This window comes from Podarcis erhardii (genome assembly GCF_964252035.2).
Source record: "Podarcis erhardii genome assembly, chromosome: 6".
Taxonomy (NCBI): domain Eukaryota; kingdom Metazoa; phylum Chordata; class Lepidosauria; order Squamata; family Lacertidae; genus Podarcis; species Podarcis erhardii.
Window position 1 is genome coordinate 21,138,833 of NC_138510.1, and position 19,602 is coordinate 21,158,434.

Sequence of the window (19,602 nt, forward strand, 5' to 3'; positions counted from 1 at the left end):
AAGTACACAGATCTCAGAGACATTACCAGCCTGTATTGCTGAAATTCAGCTTACTTCCACCAAACATGTTTGGTAAGACGTGTTTTCCTCCTTTTATCATAAGCGTACTCCCAATTCAGTTAGAAACTAAAGCAACTGATATATAATATTTATGGAATAAGTGCCAGATCATTTCATTTGGTAGAACTCCAGGAATTGAGATACAATCTACTGGGTCAAAGTGAAACATTCATAGGAGGTAATCTTAGAAAATAATTCTTACTTTGGCACATTGTTTAAACATTCTTTCCTCATATGTGTAACATTATTTGTAAAACATTCTCTGCTTATTTGAAGTATTGAAATATAACGATTCCCTGTTTTAGCTTTCAGATGGGCACTATAGCTAGCCATGCTTGAAAGAGGGATACATGGTCACATGGTCTGTTTGTTTCTTAAACCAAATGCTGCTGATCACATAAAACAAATTCTTAGGATGAGGAAAACAAGCCTTGTTGCAATGCTCGCTAAAAGGAAGAGGCTGCAACCCCCCTCCCCCCCTTTTTTGCAGTTGACTTCTTATTTCCCAGTTATGTAGCAGATGTGGTGTTGTGAGTGACAAATCATTGTCATGCAAATAGCACCTGGAGCACAAAGGCATTTCATGAATCGGAATTCTGTTTAATTGAAGACACTGTAACCCCAGGGGAAAGTGGTGCTGGAGTGTGTTTGTGTGTGCACACTCATGCTTCCACACATGTGTATTTCATCCATTAAGCAAATGATTCATACACACTTCAAAAAATGATAATCGCTTCAGCTGAGAAAATGTTACTGACCTTGGGGCATACCATTAGGGGCTTCTTTTGAATACATCAGCTCCAACAGCATTAAGCGAACAACATGCAAGAACAAGTATTGCTTTCTGTACTAGGAAGGTGGGTAGAAATTAGTATCCAGGGAGAACTGTAAACAAAACCCTTTCTTAGCTAATAATAAATAATAATAATAATAAATGTACATACATACCAATAAATGCTATACATACCAACAGATTTAAGACTGGTATGAATTGCTGGAGTTCAGTGGGAACATCCTAGCAATACTTGGGATTCCCTGCCCTGCGTGGAATGTCCATGGGAACTGCCAAGAATTTCAATGTGGTGATCACATTAGTGGAGAACTATAAATTACATAGAGAAATCTCCTTTCTATAATTACTCTTTCTGCCTAAGTTACGGCATTGTTCATGTTACTAACAACCATGTTGCTAATGAGCTTTCCATTTTTCTTTCTGTAGAGACCGAGACTACCACTTGAAGACCTACAAGTCAGTGATCCCAGCAAGCAAGCTGGTGGATTGGCTGATTGCTCAGGTAATGACAGCAGATGCATGTTGATGTTTTGCTTCAGCTGTTGCACCTTTCACAGTTTTATTGCATTGAAGCATCAGCCTCACTAACGTGGTCCAAAGGAAAGCAGAGAAAGATGCTTGGCACCAGCTTGGCTGCAGGAGTTGCCAAAAGGAGGCATTACAAGGTGCCATCCAACTGCCTTAAGGGCTCCACTCTGGATTTACATAGGGTTTATAGCCTTTTCTTCTCCTGAAGATATCCCACAAGGCAGTAGAGGTTTAGGATCAGAGTTTTCCTTCTCCTGGGTGGGCTACCTTCCCAGGTTGATGTGCTTCATCTGCCCCTCACTTCCCTCTGCATCACATGCACATGTTGGACCCATTATTGGTCTTATCCATTCAATGCACCAGAGCCTGTCTTTGCAATGCAGGGGAAGTCCTGCACTGAGGGTTTGAGACCCATTGGCTACCCTCACCTGGTTTAGCCGGCCAGTCGAAGCCATTCTCAGGGTTTGGTCACTTTCGCATGCTTACAGCTTATAGGAGCCACAGGTGAGAGTTGAGTGTAGGGTGGGGACCAAAGGTGGACAAACTACCCGAGAAGGAGCACGGTGTGTCTCCCACCAGAAGTACTCCGCCTCCCCTAACACCCCATAAACCATACACACCTGTAGTGGGCTAATGCCATAGCCAACTATTAAAAATCTGCTTCCAATAGAGCCATTTTTGGATACTGAAAACTATGGAAAATACTATTATTTTTGACCCAAACTGCAGTCCTTTGCAAACTTACCTTAGAGTAAGTATCAGTGAACACAGTGGGTCTTACTTCTGAGTAAGCCTTCATATGAATCCAGCACAAATAAATATCTTAAGTTTTCATTTTTCAAATAAGTTAGCCCTATACTCGTTTAGATTTAATTGCTTGGCAGAGTTTTGAAGAACTGTTCCTTCTGTTTGTAATTTGGGCTCAAACAGCCAAGTAGATCACTTACTAATGGAAGAGTCTGGTTTTCATTTCCACATCAATATCTAAAGATCCAGAGAAGCAATCATGTAAGAGACACTTTCTGCCTTATTGAGTATATAATTTTTCGTCCATGTTCACCCCCTCAATGAACTTGTTGATTTTTGTGTACAAGATATAGCCAGAGTTGAGAGAACTTTTGAAAGCAGCTATGTAATGTGAGATGACAGGGACACCTACTCTGTGTTTAACTTCTATAAGAGCACAGAATGGGCATCAAATATCATTAAACATGTTTGCAATTGAAGCTGTAATATATTACATAAACTTAGCATTATGTAATGTCCTCTTATTCAGTGGCTTAGTAGGGTTAACTGACCCATTGGAGTGTCCTCATTACAGTTCATGTTGTTAGCCTAACACAAGAAAGCACGTTCAGCCACTGCACACTGTTGATGTGGGAGGGGAAAAAAAGAGAAATTTGGCATAGGATTGTAGCAACATGCCAACATCTGACCAGGTATAGACCATCTGAGCTGCAAGATTTGGAATTTGAACAGTTGGACCATTAATGGCCAGAACTCATTTTTGGCTCAACCAAGTTCCAATTTCTCAAGGCTGTAAAATTGGGTGAGTGTCCCAGAGTAGAAATAACTAGTTATCACTCTATTTTTTGGACCAATACAGACTGTTGGCCAGTCTTGGTCAATCTTGTTGACACTTAGTGACAATAGTTTTCCAGGATTTCAGGGAATCATAGAATTGTAGGGTTGGAAGGGACCACAATGGTCATCTAGTCCAACCCCCTGCAATGCAGGAATCTCTTTGTCCAGGGTGGTACTTGAACCCACAACCCTGATATGAAGAGTCTCATGTTCTCCTGACTGAGCTATTCAATACTGTGTAGATGGTGCACAGTGTATAGCCATTGGCCTGGCTCAAAGCAAGTGCTGAAAAGAGCATAAAAAAGGTAAAGGACCCCTGACTGTTAGGTCCAGTCGCAGACGACTCTGGGGTTGCGGCGCTCATCTCACTTTATAGGCCGAGGGAGCCAGCGTTTGTCCGCAGACAGCTTCCGGGTCATGTGGCCAGCATGACTAAGCCGCTTCTGGTGAACCAGAGCAGTGCACGGAAACACTGTTTACCTTCCCGCCAGAGCACTACCTATTTATCTACTTGCACTGCGTGCTTTCGAACTGATAGGTTGTCAGGAGCAGGGTCCGAACAATAGGAGCTTACTCCATCATGGGGATTCGAATTGCCGACCTTCTGATCAGCAAGCCCTAGGCTCTGTGGTTTAGACCACAGCGCCACCCGCGTCCCTTAGAAAAAAGCATTGGTGTGCTCCAAATTACATAGATACTGGAGAAAAAAATTGTTCAGTAGTAAAAGAGAAGTGTATGACCCCTATGCTGTATATGGACAGAAATGTATATGGACGTGCTGCACATGTAGCAATAAGTCCTGTAACTTCTAGAAGCAGGAAACATAACTTTCCTGGGGTTTCCTGCTGTTGTGCCTTCTGGATACTTTGGTGTTCCCACATGGCCTGTAGAGTCAGCTTCCCCCTTAAATATATGCCTCCCACTCCTATTGGAAACAAGATATGTATGTACCGTATGTTCCTGGCTTCCCCTTTTCATTTTCTCACGGATTAAGTTCTAAAATGTGCTTAATCTTTAATAATAAAAAAGTGAGTAACCTGGCAGGGCATGTATTGCTATTCCAGAACAAGATCACATACCTTTATAGTACAACGGTGTTATATGGTCCTGCCTTTGACTTAGCAGGCAGATCAAGCTAATCAAGCTCATTTGGATTGTGGTGTCAGTCCTGTATGCCAAGCATTTGAGAGAAAGCAACATTTTGCCATAATTGAATAGAAGAATAAGATGCTTCTTAGATGCCTACCAGCAGAATATGCAGGCAGTAGCCCTGTCCTGTTGACATTCCATGTAGCTAGCAATCAGTGGCATACAGACTCTGCAAATAATACAACAGCACATTTTTAATCAGAAAAAAAACATTTAAAAATGTTTTTTGTTGTTGTTGAGGCTAAACATTTAGAGACAAGTATTAGGATGGTATCTACTGCACTCATTCCATTACTGTAAGGATTTACCCTTGCACAACAGAACTTCCCCTCCCTCTCCTCCCCGTGCTCTTCCGAGATCTACTTTGGAGACTTGGGAGAACTCCCAGAAGAGATTTAGGGGTTGTATGGTGGTTGTGTGGCTATTCCCTCCCCCCCACAGGTGGAATAAATGAAGACAACGGACACAGAGTTTTAGGTTAATGGGCGAAAATGGCCACAACTTTATTGATTACAGGAAAGAAGGGTATTGGTCGTCTCCAGGGAAGAAAGGGGGCGAGCCAGGGGCTGCCCTGACCTTAAGTGGCCCTACGAAGGCCCGCCCCTGCCGCCAGCCGATTGGCTGGCGCCACAGGGTATGCTAATTGGGGGAATCCCTGTCTCCCGCGAGGCTGACGCCAGCCTCGCGAGAGCGAGTGTGGGCGGGGTCGTGATCCCACAACCCCCCCTCCTCCTGAAGATCGGAAGGGGCATTGTGGTGAGTTCTGTTATACAAGAAAAAATCCTTGCACCAACAGAACAAGAGGCATAGGTGCAACATTGAATACAAGCCAATATTATTCCAAGTAATTATATGCCACTTAATATCCAGAAATTCTAAGTGGATTTCTAAGTTACATGCTCTTTTGCCATGTAGTCTGCAACTCCTTTGCCAATGTTCCAGCCATAGGCCCAGACTGGCTTCCAGCTGTGCTCAGATGTAAGCCATTCAAATTCTGTTATCTGAACCATTCTTAAACTTTGTTTTTGCTCTTCTTTTTCCATTTGGGAAGGCTTTGTATGGTATCTGGAGTATGCAGAGAGGATTTGCAATGTTTTATTTTTAGTCACCTCTTTGACCTGAAAGTTGCTGTTTTGCAAGAAATAATGTCCAAGTCCAAGCTGCATTATGATGACTGCAAGCCAAGTTTGCTGGAGAAGTCATCTGCTCTAAGACTTTACGTGCAGTTGCTTGTAAGCAGATTGGATTCCCAAAGGCTTGCTTAAGAATGGTGTCAAAAACCATTTCCTCTTCGATTTAAACACAGTTTGGGGGTAGATAAAATGACATTGTGGCCCCTTGCGGATTATGAACTATTTCCCCGTTTAACTCACAGAAAGCCCTGGGGCAGGAAATTGTATGGGGGGGGGAATGTAAGTTAAGCCTAGAAATTATATTAATGTCGAAAAGTTTCATGTAGTTTGATACTACCCTCTGGTTTGCCTGTACTACAGGAAAATTGAGAAAGAGATCTGGTCAACACTTGCAGCATTTTGTGATGTTTGTCCTTTAGGAATCAGCAGTAGCTTCTGTGTTTGTTGAGTTTGTTGAAGCTGAAAGCAGTACTGGACTAGTCTTAGTGTATAAAGACAAATACAGCCTAGTCTCAGTTTTCACATGGCAGCTGCTACATTTATCTAAGTTTCCTTGCACTTGTTGCAGCTATTGGTTCTAACAGCTGCTACAGGCACACATTACTACAGGCACACATTACAGCTACTACAGGCACACATTGCAAACCTCTCCCCAGCAAGGAGAGAGTTGCTGTTGTCCATTCACCTTTCAAATAGTACTTCTATTTCAGCAGCTAGAGACGAAAAAGGGAATTGATGCTACCAAGTTGTTTTGTTTCTTTTTGCATTGTGGCCCAACCGGTTTCCCCTTCTCTCAGTTGCAGGGAAAAGGAAGTGCTTCAACGGAAAAAGGGGAAGCAAAGCAGTCCCAAAACTTAATTTATGTTTCTCTCCTCTCATGAGGTGAGAAGTTTCTATAGCAGCAGTTTGTACCAGTAACTAAACAGGCAGGTTTGGTGCACAGTTGTCTCAACAAGAGACATTATTAGATCCTTAGACCGATCAGATTGAGGTTCTCTTGTGTTGCTGTTCTGAGCACAGCCAGCCCAAGGAGGACAAACAGCTGGTGTTTAATTCTTTATTGACAAAGTGAACATTCACATTAGCCTATAGGAAGCCTTCAAGCAGGGCCTGAACACAGCATTGGGACCTGTGAGCACCATGATGGTGATCCCCTGAAATAAAATGATTAGTCAGATTTTAGACCTAAGCAGAGGGACATGGGTGATGCTGTGGGTTAAACCACAGAGCCTAGGACTTGCTGATCAGAAGGTCCGCAGTTCGAATCCCCGCAACAGAGTGAGCTCCCGTTGCTCGGTTTCTGCTCCTGCCAACCTAGCAGTTCGAAAGCACATCAAAGTGCAAGTAGATAAATTGGTACCGCTCTAGCAGGAAGGTAAACGGCGTTTCCATGTGCTGCTCTGGTTTGCCAGAAGCGGCTTGGTCATGCTGGCCACATGACCCGGAAGCTGTACGCCGGCTCCCTTGGCCAGAAAGCGAGATGAGTGCCGCAACCCCAGAGTCGGTCACGACTGGACCTAATTGTCAGGGGTCCCTTTACCTTTTAGACCTAAGCAAGAAATATTTATGGATAGGTTGTAGCAATGCTGTTGACTTTTCCAATACAAAATATGTTAGGATAGGAGTTAAGTTTCCTTAGCTGTGTGACATAGCTTTTGCTATCACCGCGGAAGGGGAAAGTATGTCCAGGTTTAAATGGGGATGGAACACGAAGAAGAATCTCTTTCAATGGGGAATGGGAGTTCACTTAATGGTTGTAAAACTGCCCGGTACACATGGGAAAAGGCTCATATCAACAGCTTTCCTCATGGAGCTATGCTGGTGTGGTTCTACTTCAGTTGACTACCCACACAAATCAGGCACCAAAACAAACATTTTTGTCTGCTTTTTCCAGGTCAGCCAGAAACACCCATTGCATCATTCCTGGAAATATTGTAAACTAACATTCATTCAAATAATGTAACTGGCAGGGGTATGGGTTATTTCTTTTTAAAGCAGACGTGGTTTTCTCTGTGGGGGGCAACAGTGTCATATAGAAATTGTATTAAAACTGACCTTTGGGAAGTCTGAATGAGGAGTCTTCACCCTTGTTCCATCGTGGGTTTGGCTGCCTCTCACTCTAAAGAGGTGTTTTATTGTCTGTAGCCAATGGGCAGTAAATTCAGACTATTGCAATTGCCAGTTAAAGAAGGTCTCTGCATTGAGGTAATGTGCTGTGTTTGTACTGTTAAAACAGCTGCTTTCCGGAGCTCTGGTCTTTGTGCTTCCAATTCCTGTGGGAGGCAAGAGGCACTATATATAGGAATGAATGGGATTCAGGCAAAGGGAGTCCCATTTTAATTGCTTACTTTTGTTTCTTTGCAAAGAGTGCCGCATTAATTTGAGAGCTGGGACCCGGTCACAGACTGGGGGGGAAGTTCTGTGAATTAGGAAGTGGTCTGAGGTGTAACATTTGTCCTCTCTTGTTACCAGGGAGACTGTCAGACGAGGGAGGAAGCTGTCGCGCTGGGCGTTGGATTCTGCAACAATGGCTTCATGCACCATGGTAATTCATCAATATCCCCTTCTCCTAGCCAATTAACAGGGACCTCACATTGTCTCATTAACCAGGAAATGTGGCAGAACCTTCTGCTGCATAATGTTGCCACCAGTGCAGAGTACGAAACAGCCACCGAACCGGGCCTGTAAGATGGAAGGAGAGCCAAAAGCCAAACCATTTTGCCATCTATATTAAAATTGCAAGGTGTACACGAACCTGTAGGGTATCTTCTGCTTCATGCAGAAAATTATGCAGCTGGAAGAGACCAAGGGGAGGGCCTCTCCCTGCTGATCACTGTGCATAAGCAAAGGGCAGTTGTGCCACAGGAAAGTGTGCCCTGAAAATAGCCTGCAAATAACTATAGATGACTGATGACAGTGATAGACCTGCCAGGAGTTGGGCCAGGGCTCCTCTTGTAGGCCAGAGCGAAACACTCTGAGGGGCTGCATGGCAAAGAGGGAGGGGCAAAGTGGGGAAGTGGGTGTGGCTAAAGTCTAAATATGGCTACATTTAATTAAAAAAATCAAGGACACATTTTGGGTGGATTGGGGATCGTGACGTCACAGCAGGGGGCCCACAGAAGCAGTGAAATCCAAAAATAAAATAGAAATATAACAATTTAATAAAAATATTATTATTATTAAAAATATAAATTCTTACTTTTCAAAATCACATTTTTTTTTGGGGGGGGAAGGGAGTTCCTCATAAAAAGCCCTCTTGGGGGACGCGAGTGAATTTATGTGGTCTCTTTACCTTGCTTATCCCCACCTTGCTGTGATACCCCCTACCTACCATTAGGGGGTAAAAGCAGGAAGTAAAAACAGAGCACCCCCACTTCCAATTCATTTGGTTGAAGTCTCTGAGGGTTGGGGTGTGTGTGTTAAATCAAGGTAGAAAGGAATTAGTAATTAATAAGAGAACTTATTTTTATTGTTCAGTTTGTTTCAATAATAATTTATTGAAAATTTACCTCAGACTTCGCTTATTCTATCTTTGCCTCTTCTGTAAAGTCTGAGGTAGATTTTGAGCAGATCCTCCGCCTGTGCTGGGGCATAACAGTGCTCCTCCAGTCCACTTCAAGCAGCAGATAAAACGTTTCTCTTCAAGCACGTAAGGGAGCAAATTAGACCGAATAGGCCTGCCCCCCCCCCCCCACAATTTGCAAGCAATGCCCTATGTCCTGATTGCTTCCCATTCAGTAGTGAAGATCTGCCCCCAAATGAAAACTGATCTCCCCACATCCAGCCATTTCCCTACACCTTTCCTTTGTTCATGGTGCAGCTCTCAGACCCTGAGCCCATTGTCAGGCAGCTTTTGATTAATACAAAACAAATTCCTTCCAGTAGCACCTTAAAGACCAACTAAGTCAGTTCTTGGTATGAGCTTTCGTGTGCATGCACACTTCTTCAGATACACAGATACACATTGTATCTGAAGATACACATTGTATCTGAAGAAGTGTGCATGCACACGAAAGCTCATACCAAGAACTGACTTAGTTGGTCTTTAAGGTGCTACTGGAAGGAATTTGTTTTGTTTTGACTATGGCAGACCAACACGGCTACCTATCTGTAACTGGAACTTTTGATTAATGTCATTCATTTCCCTCTTCTTTTTCTGTTCCCACCTCTGCTATTGTATTTTAGACACTGAAGTGGCCCCAGACATCCATTTGAGAGCTATAAAAAGAAAGCTATTTCTAAAAAGGCAAACCCTACAATTTGAACCTCCATGTGTGAAAACTTAATCATTTTTACTCTTCCAAACGTTCTCTTTGAATCAAGGGTGTGTTTGTGTCTTTGTGACTACATGGCTTGTAGTATGTATGTTTTAGTAAGAAGATAAGCAGGTAATAGCTGAGATTTAGTTTTTCTACATCAGTAGTGGGTGGAGTTCATTATATAAGATGTTATTGTATACTATTAGACCACTGGTTCATTTTGTCTCTGCTAACCTGCAGTTACCCTCCATGGTCTTAGGTAGGGGCCCTTTCCATCAGTCCCGCCTAAGATCATTTACATTGAGATGCTGGCAGGACTGGCTCCAGGTTGGGCCCTCAACAAAGACTGGCAGCTGCGTTCTTGCGCCAGGCCTCTATTCTAGGTATATAGAACTTAAAACTGTCTCCACTCACAAACATGCACTCTCCTTCTAACTGTTCTTTGTTCAGTTAGACCAAATGTCACAGCAATGGAGAGGTGACCACAGGGTGTGTTCATATATAGTGCTTTTGTTTAGGACGAACTCAGAAAATAAAAGGAAGAAAATAGAGAGCAGCTTGTAGTATATGGGTGTTTCCTCCTGATCTGGAGGGTAGGACTCAAGGCGGTGGCTTCAAGTTACAAGAAAGGAGATTCTGACTAAACATTTGGGGGAAAAAACTTTCTGACAGTAAGAGCTGTTTGGCACAGAGATTGTGGACTCTCCTTCCTTGGAGGTTTTTAAGCAGAGGTTGGGTGACCATCTGTCATGGATGCTTTAGCTGAGATTCCTGCATTGCAGGAGCTAAGCCTTGGGTCCCTTCCAACTCGCAAGATTCTATCAGGTTGCATGCGACAGCCATGTTGGTATAGTTTGGGGCAGCCTAGACCCCATGTCTGGATTCTGTTTAGAGTTAGCCCACCAACTGCATTGAGTGGCTTAGAACCAGTCCAAGGCTAAATACCTGGAGCATGACTCATCCGCCCTCCCTTTTTCTAAGGAATGTGTGTATGCGCAAAGGCAAGGCTGCATTCTGCATCATTGGCAGCAGTGTCAGGTATTCACTGAGAAGAGGTTTTCTGCTCAGTGCAAGGGATCAGCAGAGAACCTGAATGTTACATGCTGTACGGGTTCAGTATAGTATGGTGAGCTAGCAAGGTAAAGTGCTAGTGGATCTCTCTGTATACTTGTATCCTTACAAGGTTTACTTCTAAGACCAGAAGAACTTTATTATAAATGATTAGTTCATGATGTACCAGCATCTCTTAAAGCTAATGTAGCTAGGGTGTTCATGCTTGTCCTGTGCATGGGACAATAAACACGTTATACTTTGAACTGAACTGACATACCCTCCAACATTTCTCTAATGAAAATAGGGATGTCCTTTTCAACAACAACGTTATTATTCATACCCTGCCCATCTGACTGGGTTGCTCCAGCCACTCTGGACAGCTTCCAACATATATAAAAACACAATAAAGCATTGAACATTAAAAAACTTCCCTATACAGTGGTATCTCGGGTTACAAACACTTCGGGTTACAGACTCTGCTAACCTGGAAGTAGTACCTCAGGTTAAGAACTTTACCTCAGGATGAGAACAGAAATTGTGCGCCAGCAGCGGGAGGCCCCATTAGCTAAAGTTAAGGTTAAGAACAGTTTCAGGTTAAGAACGGACCTCCAGAACGAATTAAGTTCGTAACCAGAGGTACCACTGTACAGGGCTGCCTTTAAATGTCGTCTAAAAGTTGTATAGTTACTTATCTCGGCTCAGAAGTCGCATAGTTCCATATCCTCCAACATTTCTCCAATGAAAATAGGGACATTCCAGGATCAAATCAGAAACTGGGACAACTTCTGTAAATCCCTGTAAAATAGGGACACTTGGAGGGTCTGAACTGAGTGGGAAATGAGTTTTCTCAATTGAGAATGGATTGGGAACTGACTACTGGAAAGCAAGAAAACTCTGATGTTCTGCTGGACCTGTGCATACTCTGCTGATCACACTGGTCCAAGTGTGGTGCAGTATCAACAACAGATGGTGGCCAAAGTCTAGCAGGTTATGGGTCAACTGACTTCAAATCTAGCAAGCCGTCTACAGATTTCTATTATACTTCTTCCACACGTCAGCTGTTATAGCTGCAACCTGTGGCATGGCCCCAGAAGATGAAGGAGTATATTAGGACATGACCTCTCTGGTTCAATGAATTCCAGCCAAGAAAATAGTTAAACCAAAAACAAAACACTGCTGAAGGAGAAGAGACACAGCTGAGAAGTTAATGTAGTTCTATGGCCATTCTCTTATCTTTCTATGGAGTTGGCTGGCCTTTGGAAACCTCACAATGGACCTATGTTTACTAACTGGAGTTCTTCCAAGACATGGATGAAAAGCAGCCGTTGTTTCGTGTCCTCCCTTGGATATTTCAAATTCTGTGTCAGTTACACACAGCCTAGACTCATGCCCATCTGCAGGGACAGTGTGTCAGAGCTACTGCAGAGGAGAGCATGGTTGTCCTACTGGGACTAGCAGGATAGGGAAAGCACTATCAGAGAACTCTGTGGAGGTGCTAAGAGTGGAGAGATGTGATTCAGAGGGAAGGGGTCGTGGCTCTTTAGCATCCATCTGGTAATCATGTTTGCCATTTTCATATGCAAAGCAAGGTGTGATTTTTTACAGTGATTTTTCTTTTTTTAAAAAAACACCCTATTTATTGCCATTTCAGAAAGTTCCCACTGATGAGACAAAAAAAAAAGGGGGGGGAGCTATGTGCTTCAAAATGAGCTGCAACATGTCACCTTTAAACCAAAATCAATTCCATCTATGTTGCAAGAGAAAAGTGGATATATAGAATCCTACCATGTAACTTCATGCATTGGGAGGATCAGACTAGTGGGTTAGATAGTTGTAAGAACAAAGAATATATGATTGTCTGTTGATGTTGGTGATCTGTTTGTTATTGTTGTTGTTGTTTTAAATGGCAATGTTCCTTTTATATTCCTGTTGTGCTTGGCATTTACTGACACACCTACCCGCTTCCCACTTTTTGGTTTCAAGTTCTGGAGAAGAGCGAATTCAAAGACGAGTCTCAGTATTTCCGCTTTCATGCCGATGAGGAGATGGAAGGTACAAGTTCCAAGAGCAAGCCATTGCGAAACGACTTCAAGCTGATTGAAAACATCTTAGCTAAAAGCTTGTTGGTAAGGAAGAGCTTCTGACACACTTACTACTTCTTTTTTTAAAAAGCCCATCATTATGACTGTGTGTGTATGTGTGTATGACTAGATTGTAGATTGTGAAGCTCTTGGGGGAAGAAGCATGTCTTTGCCAAGAGATATATTGCAGTTTCCTCTCCCTGCAATGTTAACATGTTGTTTGTCTGATTCATATGTAATCTGTGAATTGGCTATCACGTGAACAAGGAAGAGTGTTGCTGGTCCTGTCCCGACTCTGTATGTGCATCTGCCTCTGACCCTAGATATCCATGCTTTCTGCAAGGGGTGCCTGCATGTGACCCACTCAATCCATTTAGGCTTTCCCCATGAACAAGCTCCCTTTCCACATGTTTAATGGCTCATTCATTAGTATCCCTTTGCAGACAACACACTGAATGGAACAACACCGCCAGTGCAAGTTACTTTGGGAGAAGGCTCTCTCCTTCTTCAAGCAGTGGCCTTCTGCATGGATAGTGGGTGCACAGGAACATATCTGGAGTGGTTAGCCTCCCTATCCCCCTTGACTTCATACAGTGAGAATCAAATCTATGCATTACTCCATCCAAACTTACGTGTTTTGGTCATTCCAGAGTGTGTCATGGAATACTGACAACTGATAAATAGATCCACAAGCAGCTCTGTGGGATTGGGTCGTTAATGTCTCTTAAACCAGTTTTAAGTGAAAACAAGTAAGAAGAGATTACAGTGGTACCTCCGGTTGTGAACGGGATCTGTTCCGGAGCTCCGGTTGGATCCCGAGGAATTCACAACTGGAGGTGCTGCTTCCTGAAGGATACATAACCTGAGGTGAACTTAAGTAGAGGTACCACTGTATTTTGGAACACAATGTGAGGGCATTTTCACTTACAGAACTGATGTCGATTGTGTGTTAGTGCTTCTTAACCATGTGTGCACAAAGCAGTGACTTTCTTTCCACTTGTTTTCTATTCACATCTGTATTTCTAGGTATCTCAGGTCTGTTATTCTGATTCTATAAGCTCTAGCTCCATTCTGTTGCACTTTTGAATGGATCATTTCATAAGTCTTGATTACCTTTTTCTTTTTCTGTCTAAACAAGCTTATTTCCTGACAGTGGGCCTGTGCCACACTCTTTGCGGATAATAGCAAAATGGAAGAGCAGTAAAGAGTGCCTGGAAAAAGCATGGGAAAGGATCCAGAGGTCCATTAAAGAGAATAAGTGTATCCCAGTGGATGGCTTCAGCTGCCCTTATGCTGCTGCTCTGTATTTTTCTTATTGAAGCAGACATGCATATCCGCAGTGTTGTTTCTTTCCCCACTGCTTCCTTGCCTCTGCCCCTCCAGCCACAGTGCTGATTGCAGCTAGCAAAGAGAGAAAATGAGTTTTCAAACTTGCAGTCTGTGCACTGTATCATACTACATATTGCCGAGTCCCTTAATACCAGGAGGTTGTTAAAAGAACAGTTCCGCAATGGCCACCCACCCTTCCCTCCCAATTTGAAAAAAATAAATAAATAGACATATTTCTCATTTGCTATGCATTGTCTACAGATCTGATTTATTTATATATGTTTAGAAATATTCATTGGCTGCTTTTTAAAGCCAAACCCATGCATGGTATATGTAATTAAAACCATAAAACACAAAGAATGCAATTAAAATACATATACTGCAACAGAATATAATCATCATTTAAGAGAAGGCTTTTGTAAACAAATGGATTTTTAGGGCCTACTTCAAGGTCTGCAGTGAAGCAGGGACTCTTGGGGATTTCAAATGGAACAAGAGTTTCACAAGCATGAACCTTTTCAGCTGATGCTCTGTTTTGCAAGTTAACTGCAGGTTCTTTAAATGATCTTTAAAGTCAATATATAAGGGGAAATATTGTTGTTCCTATTAAAAAAGTTTTCTTTTGCCTTTCCAGCGAACTGAAGTTCAGGGCAGTTAATAAAACAACAACAACAACAACAACAATTTGAAAGGCTTTAACTGTGCCTTTCCATCTGCAATTCAGGGCAGATTAAAAGAATTAAATAACAAACAAAAAGTCCTGTTCAAATAAGCAATTCGGAGGAATTATTGACCAATTATTTTTAGCCAGGCTTTTTTGCAAACGGGTCACAAGTCCCATTTTGTGCCACCTCACACATTACCTTTTCAGGTGTGCATCTAGGACATTCTAAGCATGTGTCCTAGAATGTAGACTGTGACAAACAGGTATTTGCAGGCAAACATGTTTGAAAACGTGCTCGTCATATACTGTAGATACTTCACCAGAGAGCTAATTTCATCAGGGATCGCTCCCTGTTGAGTTGCATACTCTGTGGCAGATCTAGGTTGAAGGTCATCTATTGTTGATCTATTGGAGAGGTTCTTGGCAAAGTGCGCTCTGGTGTGTCCTCTCCAGTGGGTCCTGAACAGGAAGGAACAGTTAGAATTCTTTGGTTTCTAGGCTGGGATGCTGCCTTGCCTTGCAGGAGCATTCACCAATGTGGTGATTTCCACAGCTGTTCTGGCTGGGGCTGATGGCAATTGCAGTCCAAACATCTAGAGGGTACCAGGTTGGGAAAGGATGAATTACATCATCTGCACCTTTATCCATCACTACGTTCCTTCTGAATTTTAAGCAAGATGGATTGTCTCAGTCGAGTGGCTTTTGAAATGTGCTATGTTTTTTTTGGTGTTTTTTTTTGCAACAGATGCCAAATTGCATAAGGAGAAATCGACTGCCTCTCTATTCCCTCTTGTCTTTTATCCCCTGTTCTGACCTAACGCTGGAAAGAACAGCTGATGTTTTCTGCCAAGTGACATGTGCAGATGCCAAAAGGCAAATTGTTCCAGTGTGAAGCAAACACTCTTCAAACAAATACTTAATTTCGTTTGCTTGTGCAATTGTTTCTGTTCATTGGCATGAAACATGAAATGCTGGAAAAACATACAAAATTCTCTACATAGTTCAGGAAAATTAAATCTTAGGCCTAATTCCAGATACTAAAAATGTACCAGTGTTAGGATATCTCTTTTGCTGTTCATAAATGATGGCTTCAGAACTGGAATGTAAAGACTCTGGGGTTGATCTGGGAAGTTTCATCATGAAACAAATAGACCTTCTACAGAGACGGCAACTTATGTAGTATCCAGTAGCCCTGTTTATTTTTATGCGTGTGTTTATTGAAAGCACTTATGATCTACCATTTAAATTAAAATACTGTAATAATAAGCCACCATAAAACATGAAGTAAAACAGCAAGGTAAAACCACAATAGAAAAATAATAATTCAGAAACAGAGTGTATTAAAGAGCCTCACTCTTAATTATTATTATTTTTGGAAAGCATGGGCAAATAAAGTGGAACCTTGGTTCCCAAACTTTATCCATTCTGGTAGTCCATTTGACTCCTGAAATGGTTTGAGAACCAAGGTGTGGCTTCCGATTGGCTGCAGGAAGCTCCTGCAGCCAATCGGAAACCGCAGAAGCCGCAGCTGACGTTTGGCTTCCAAAAAACGTTTGCAAACTGGAACAATTACTTCTGGGTTTCTGCCATTTGGGAGCCGATCTGTTCGGCATCTAAGCTGTTCGGGAACCAAGGTTCCACTGTAAGAACAACAACATTGGCCTGGTGCCTGAAGCTTCAATATATAGACTTATCTTAGGAGGAGCCCGGCTGCATCAGACTAAAGGGCCTTCTAATGCAGCCCACTTGCACGACGCCATCAGTGCTCTCAGTTTCATGCTCTCTGGTAGCTTGCAAGAAGAGGCATACAACATCTGGTACCAGAGGCAATATATAGCCACCACGACTAGTAGTCACTGAGAGCTTTATCCTTCACGAGTCTGCCCAATTCACTTGTAAAGCCATCTGTGCTGGTGGCCATCATCACGTCTGGGCGCAAGTCCCATTTAAGTCAGTGGGGCTGACCTCCCAGTAGACATGAATAGGTTGCGCTGTCAATCTCACAAGGGAGGTGGCTAGTGAACAGCCCCTGCAGCAGCGGCACTACATTTCAACGGAGATCAAGCCAGGCATTTTGGCCTGCTTCAAACTAATATGCAGGAGGGCAATGTCCAGGGCCCTTCCTCCATAGCCGAATTCATCATCATGCCCCAGTCCTTTGGTGCTTTACCTTAACCTTCCCCAACCTGGTGCCTTCTGAATGTTTTGAATTGCAACACCCTTCAGTCCCAGCCAACATGGCAGGCTGGGGAAATCTGCTTTAGAAAGTATCCCGACAACCTGACAGCAATGTAACACAGAGTTTGTGCATAAGGAGAAGACCCTTAACAGATATATGGGTAGATCCTCACTGAAAAGCAGATTGATGGTTACTCAACAAAACTTATTCTTTAAGGGCATAGGCATCTCCCAACACCCCTATGCCTTGGCGGAAGACCTGATAAAAAACAGCAACGTTACTCAGCCTTGTGGCGAATTGCTTTTCCCTTTTAACTTCCATTTTTAAATGTGAAGAGAGGTTAAACTGTTATTTTCATTGAAACTATTTTAAGCCACAGTAAATGACCAAGACATAGTATTAAAAGTACTTTGCTTTGTTTAACTTGCCCAAGGGTCAAGGTTTCCTGGGGCTTTCCCCACATGAATCCAGTCAAATTGTCGAGCTAATTACAGCTCTCGCATCCTATTGCTTTGAAAAAACACTGTTATGGACATGCTTTTTTTTCAGGCAGGCAGGCAGGCAGGCAGGCAGGCAGGCAGGCAGGCAGGCAATCCCCTTGTAGCCTCTCCAAATGAAAAATGGCAAGCTGGAGCAGATGAGTCCTTCATCCAGTTTCAATTGGCTCCAGAACTTATGGGCACAAAGGGTGGATTGTACTGGAAGATGAAACCTGGGCCACTTGTAAAGCTAGTGCTTCACCAATGAGCGGTGAGCTCTTTGTAGTGAACAGACTTGCTCAGTGTTGTTTTGTAAGCAGGGTTTTCTTCTTCTTCTTCTTCTTCTTCTTCTTCTTCTTCTTCTTCTTCTTCTTCTTCGTCTTCGTCTTCTTCTTCTTCTTCTTCTTCTTCTTCTTCTTCTTCTTCTTCTTCTTCTTCTGCACTGTCTCCCCTTAACTTCACCGGCTCCTGAATAGGCATTGTCTTGCTTGTTTGGGGCCAGAGGTAGTGTTGTCTTGTATATTTCAACTCCTGCCAGGAAGGAGGCTTAGTTTCCTTAATCTTCTGCCATAATGAACTGCTGCAACAAAAGGAAACTGGTGAGCTAATAGCACTGACCCACAAGTACATAATGACCTTTGTATCTTCTAAGCACTGCAAAAAGGAATTGTAGCAAACACCTCTGCCCAAACCCTAACCCAACATTCTTGTGATGTGTATTACCTAGCAGATCATGTAAGGGTTTGATGCAATCTTGCAAATTTAAATTTTATTTCTTATTAGAATTTTATTATCAAATTCAACCAATCCTGTTACGCAATTTATAAGACAAAAACACAAAACAAAGAACATATTATTTCATTATTTGTTTGTCAGTTTATATAACTTCTTAGTTGCTTAACACGAAATTTAAAAAAATCTAAGCTACTTACAAAAAACTGAAGCAGAGTAATCATCATAAATTAAGGCACCTCAGGTTAAGATTCAGTCCAACCCCCCAGATACTGCTGAGTAGAAACACTTGTGCTGACATTTTTATGGAGCTGGACTGCTAGTATTCTCCATGGAGAGAGTTTCATAATATGGGGGCCACTGCTGGAAATGCCCTGCTTATCCTCACCATCAATTTCACTTGCAGTCTTAAAGGTTAAGAGTGATACCTTGAAAAATATACAGAAATACATTGGGAGCCTTTTCTATATGAAAACATGCAGTTTGACTCATTTTGAATAAATGGAAGTTTCCAGGTAGTTTTCAAGAGCAGCCTCACATGGGGGTGGGTGGGCAGGGAAGAGGGATTTGGTTGGAAGTTGAAACATGCATAAATGAGAGATGACTAGAGATGCTAGTGAATTTCTTCCTAGTCAAGGTTGGAAGTGGAATTTGAAGACTGAAGCATACCTCAAAATCAAAAAGAGCTTCCAAAGCGCCAAAATTTTCCTTCTGCTCAAATTTTTGATTTGAGCTTGTGGAGAATCCCACTGCCATCTCCACCACGCTCTCGCATCTCTCAAAGTCCACATTTCCTTCCATCCCCAAACACAAAATTACTCTTCCTTTCACTCAGATGCAGAAAAGAACAGAGAACATTATCCCACTCCTTTGTCTTCCTCTTCTCTCCCTGTTACCTCATCATACTTCCTAATACTCTGATGAGGTTCAAGGGTCTAAAGGAGGTTCTTGCCCATAGTAACTCTGTCACCCTATTAGCAACAGTGATTGGTTGACAGGGAGGAAGAGAAAGAGAGAAAGCCTCTCCCTGCTATTGTATCCATGAACCTTCACTATTGCCCCCCACTGGGACAGTGAAGAGGGGCAGAGTGGGACAACAAGTTTATGAGAAGTTTTCCTGACTGTTTACTTTTTTTCTGTGTGATCTGGCAAACCAAATGTAACCTGCTGGGGTTTTGAGCATCCTGCCTGTTTTTCCAGGCTCAGGCAAGTGAGACACAATACATGGCTTGTGGGCTACATTGGGCTTAGCAGTCACGTTGGCTTACAAGTCAAAAGACTGGAGGCCAGAGCTAAATGGGACAGGACCATTATTCATATGTGCACCCTGCTCACATGTGTGAAGTCTGTGCACACCTCTCTCTGTCTGTGTTAACTGTAAAAAGATTGTGGGGGAGTGCGATGCTAACCATTCTCCCTCTTGGGCCTTAGGCTCTCTGTGGTTAATTGCTCCAGATGCATTTCTCCATTCTGTGACCTAATGCTGGAAATGAGCCAGGATTGGAGGAAAGTGCTTGAGGCAATGGACTCAGGGGAGACAAGTGGCGGAAGGGCAAAAAAGTTCTACATCTTTCTCCTT

At 42.8% G+C, this 19,602-nt stretch overlaps 1 protein-coding gene across 1 annotated transcript in view; it reads left to right on the top strand.

Moving 5' to 3' along the window:
- PREX1 (phosphatidylinositol-3,4,5-trisphosphate dependent Rac exchange factor 1) overlaps positions 1-19,602 on the top strand; it is a 224,717-nt gene that overhangs the window by 155,806 nt on the left and 49,309 nt on the right. Inside the window, exons 14-16 of the mRNA XM_081867463.1 lie at positions 1,280-1,355; positions 7,720-7,792; positions 12,543-12,685. Of these exons, the coding sequence (XP_081723589.1) occupies positions 1,280-1,355; positions 7,720-7,792; positions 12,543-12,685 (292 nt within the window). The remainder of the gene's footprint in view (positions 1-1,279; positions 1,356-7,719; positions 7,793-12,542; positions 12,686-19,602) is intronic.